Here is a 4247-nt window from a genome sequence, read left to right as displayed (position 1 = left end):
GTGGGGTGATAAAGTATTTCTTTTTTGTTCTCTATACATGACTTCAGTCTACATAGGATGTAATACTTACAACAGCTTCTATTAATTTCCAGAAATAAGATATCTCCTCCTCACGTAAAGATTCAATGCGATTATTTTTTTCCTGAAGTTGCTTTGATGTATTAAAAAATGATACCCAAGAGGAATTCAAAGAACTAAAAAAAAATAAAATAAAATGAATTTAAATGTGGCAAAATACAAGGGAGAGTAAAAAATTATTTGCACTCTTTGTTTTTTCAATGTATTTACACAAAAGCAGGGAATAAACAAGTACGTCATTTCTATATAGTCTCCTTTCTTTTCGATGCACTTGGTCCAACTGTCCAAAAACCTGTGTATTCCCTCCAAGAAGGTTTCCAGTTAAAGGTGCAACCATTTATGCACCGCTTCCTTCACATCTTCATCTGTAGGAAATCGATGACCTTGTAAACCATCTTTGGGCAGTCGAAAGATATGATAGTTAGAAGGGATGAGATCTGGGCTACAGGCAGGGTATTCCAGCACCTCAAAACCCAATTGGTTAATGGTTTCAATGGTCTGGGTGGCCATGCATTATCATGCAACAACAAAACTTTCTTCAACAATAGATTTCGGCGTTTGGTGTGAATTGTTGGCTTTAGTTTGTTGGCCAGCAAAGCACTGTATCATGCACTATTAATCATACACCCCTTTTCCAGGTAGTCTTCCAGTGTAAGCCCCAAAAAAGGGTTAGTATCACCTTTCCCGCAGAAGACTGTCTTGAATTTCTTCGTCGCTGGCAAGCCAGGATGTTTCCACTCCATACTGTCTTTTGGATTCTGTCCCATAATGATGGACCCACGTTTCATCTCCTATAAATTTCAGCACCTTCCGACCAGAGAAATCAGACCATTGCTCTTTGTTCTTCTTTGGTGCACATTGCTAATGCAGCAACCATGCTTACACTGTAAAGCCAAAAAAAAAAATGGCGTGATCAGGCTCAAATTTTGATCACGTGACCACAATTGCACCAACTGTAAGTGTGCATGTGCAAAAGGCAGTGTGACAATAATAAAGATACATTATGGCAAAAGTGCAGATGATGTTTGTCTTCCTCTTGTATTTTTAATGCTTTTTCATGTTGAAACATCAAGAGTCTCATCTCTCCAGGTCATACAAGTTTATCCATTTTTGTGAGCTGAGGGAAAAAGATAATTTAGTATCCATGGCTACAGTTGTTGAGTTTTTTTCAAAATTTTTTTTGTCACTTATAGACACATTTCAGTTTTACTGAGTCAAAGTGGAATCAAATAATTATATACACATCAATCAAGTGGAATTCTGCAACTGAGATGTTACTTTAATATACTTACATGCGATAAGAATGGCATTCTTCAAATAAAGCTTCCCATTCTGCAATACAATTTTCTACTAAATCTTTTACATCTTCTTGTACAGTACCTAAGAAATAAAGAAAAAAAATAACGATGTGTTAGAAAAAATTAGGATAATTTGAAAGGTTTCTAAAAAACAATGATTCTAAGTAAAGTCACAAAGCTACAAATAAGTGGGTGGGAACAGACAATTATATCAATTTTGAAAGGATGAAAGGCAGGTGAGGCTGTGTGGTTAAGTAGTTAACATCCCAGCCATAAGGTTTCAGGTTCAGTCTAACAGCATGTCACCATGGCCAAGTGTTTTCTACTATAGCTCCAGACCAACCAAATCCTTGTTAGCGGGTTTGGTGGACAGAAACCGAAAGAAGCCTGTCATTTATACATGTGTGTGTTTGTGTCTCCTTGTCTTGACAGCATATGACGGTTGTAAGCAAGTGTCACCGTCATACAAGCAGTATCATTTCTATGCAGTTTCCTGGGAAAACATGTCAGCTCAGGGGGGAATATTAACTTATTTGGAAACAGATGAAGGTTGGCAACAAGAAAGGCATTTGGCCATAGAAAGTTTGCCACAAGTTTTGACAATTTTGTCCATTATACCATCATCATCGTCGTCGTCATTTAAAGTCAGCTTTCCATGCTGGCATGGGCTGGATGGTTTGACTGAAGATTGGCAAGCCAGGAGGCTGCACCAGGCTTCAATCTGATCTGGCAAGGTTTCTACAGCTGGATGCCCTTCCTAATGCCAACCACTCTGAGAATGTAGTGGGTACTTTTTATGTACCATGGCATGGGAGCCAGTCAGGCAGCACCGTCATCGACTATGCTCGAATGGTGCTTTTCACATGCTACTGACATGGGAGCCAGTCAGGCGGTACTGGCATCAACCATACTCAAATGGTGTTTTTTACATTCCACTGGTACAGGAACCAGTTAGGTGGCATTGGCATCGACCACACTTGAATGGTGCTTTTTACATTCCAGGTGGCACTGGTATTGGCCACAATTACAATTTCACTTGACTCAATAGGTCTTCCCAAGCACAGCATATTGCCTGACAACTGAAGGGCATTTTTAAACAGGCTAGTTATGTGACACTGGCATAAAGTCTATAATCTCACTTGGCTTGCCGGGTCTTACACATGCAAATTCTATGTGCATGGCATAATGGACGTTATGATGATGACAATAATGATGATAATGACAAAAAGCAGAGTCAATTTTGGTGTGATTGGAATTGGTGCTATGTAAAAAGCATTTGTGCCGGTACTGCATACAGTGCACCCATACTGGAGCCATGTACAGAGCACCAATGCTGGTTCTATGTAAAAACACTTGTGCTGGTGTCACACAAAAGGCACCTGTGCCAACACCACATAAAGAGCATTCGTACTGGTGCCATGTATAATACGCCTATGCTGATGCGAAGTTTGTATGTGCTGGCACCACATACAAACTATCTATACCAATGTCATATAAAAGAACCCCGTAGATTTTGTAAAGTGGTTGGCATTAAGAAGGGCATCCAGCCAAAGAAACCATGACAGAACAGACGATGGGGCCCGGTGCAGCCCTCCGGCTTGCCAGCTCCTGTCAAACTATTCAACTCATGCTGGTATGGAAAATGGACATATGATGATGATGATAACTAAATATTGGGGAGCATTTTTTTCTTGTCATGCTGTGGCTCCTGTTGTCCATCACCCTTTCTTAAAATTAATAAAACAGGTGTTAGACATTTAATTTTAAAGATGTTCTGAAAGTTTAGAAGAGCTGCACAGCAGTTAAGATGTAAGAATGCATAATGTAGTTCTGTGCAATAATTTTTCAATGGATACTGGTGTCTGGAGATGATGTCACTGGTGGATCAATGGAGCCAATATTATCTGTTTTTAAGGGAAATAGGAGTGGCTGTGTGGTAGGTAGCTTGCTTACCAATCACATGGTTCCGGGTTCAGTCCCACTGCGTGGCACCTTGGGCAAGTGTCTTCTACTATAGCCTTGGGCCGACCAAAGCCTTGTGAGTGGATTTGGTAGATGGAAACTGAAAGAAGCCTGTCGTATATATGTATATATATGTGCTTGTGTGTCTGTGTTTGTCCCCCCAACATCGCTTGACAACCGATGCTGGTGTGTTTACGTCCCCGTAACTTAGCAGTTCGGCAAAAGAGACCGATAGAATAAGTACTAGGCTTCCAAAGAATAAGTCCTGGGGTCGATTTTCTCAACTAAAAGGCGGTGCCCCAGCATGGCCAGTCAAAAGACTGAAACAAGTAAAAGAGTATACTAATTCAGTAAGGGAGCCTCTATAGCAACCAAATCTTGAACCAAACATAACAATATGTGATGAGAAGAGGAGAGGTGTGTATTTTAGTTGAGTCAGTTTGAAGGTAGCATAATGGTTACAAAATGCAGAAAAACTGAATTTGTTCTAAAAGCAGTAAAAGCACAAAGGGTTTCAGCTGCATTTTCCATGCATAGGAAAGATGCTGTGTTGATAGATTGATACCTTGACATGTGCATAATTGTATCTTGGTGTTGTTGAAGCAGACTGTGAGATTAAAGACAACAATCCTCTGACTGAAATCAAATTTTACTACTGATGACTCTCACTCAGAGTAAAAGGCAGACTGTAGGGCGCATGCGTACGAACAGCCATGCTACATGGCAGTGAAACATGGGCTGTGACTGCTGAGGACATGCGTAAGCTCGCAAGGAATGAAGCCAGTATGCTCCGCTGGATGTGTAATGTAAATGTGCATACCCGTCAGAGTGTAAGTATCTTGAGAGAAAAGCTGAACATTAGAAGCATCAGTTGTGGTGTGCAAGAGAGACGATTGCGCTGGTATGGAC

General features: G+C 40.5%; 1 protein-coding gene across 1 annotated transcript in view; it reads right to left on the bottom strand.

Moving 5' to 3' along the window:
• LOC106868427 (inhibitor of nuclear factor kappa-B kinase subunit beta) overlaps nucleotides 1–4247 on the bottom strand; it is a 53806-nt gene that overhangs the window by 4187 nt on the left and 45372 nt on the right. Inside the window, exons 18-19 of the mRNA XM_014913675.2 lie at nucleotides 1371–1458; nucleotides 71–194 (exon numbers count right to left, since the gene is read on the bottom strand). Of these exons, the coding sequence (XP_014769161.1) occupies nucleotides 71–194; nucleotides 1371–1458 (212 nt within the window). The remainder of the gene's footprint in view (nucleotides 1–70; nucleotides 195–1370; nucleotides 1459–4247) is intronic.

The sequence above is a fragment of the Octopus bimaculoides genome, chromosome 5 (assembly GCF_001194135.2).
Source record: "Octopus bimaculoides isolate UCB-OBI-ISO-001 chromosome 5, ASM119413v2, whole genome shotgun sequence".
NCBI lineage: Eukaryota > Metazoa > Mollusca > Cephalopoda > Octopoda > Octopodidae > Octopus > Octopus bimaculoides.
Note: the sequence above shows the minus strand (reverse complement) of the source record. Positions and strands in the feature narration are given on the sequence as shown.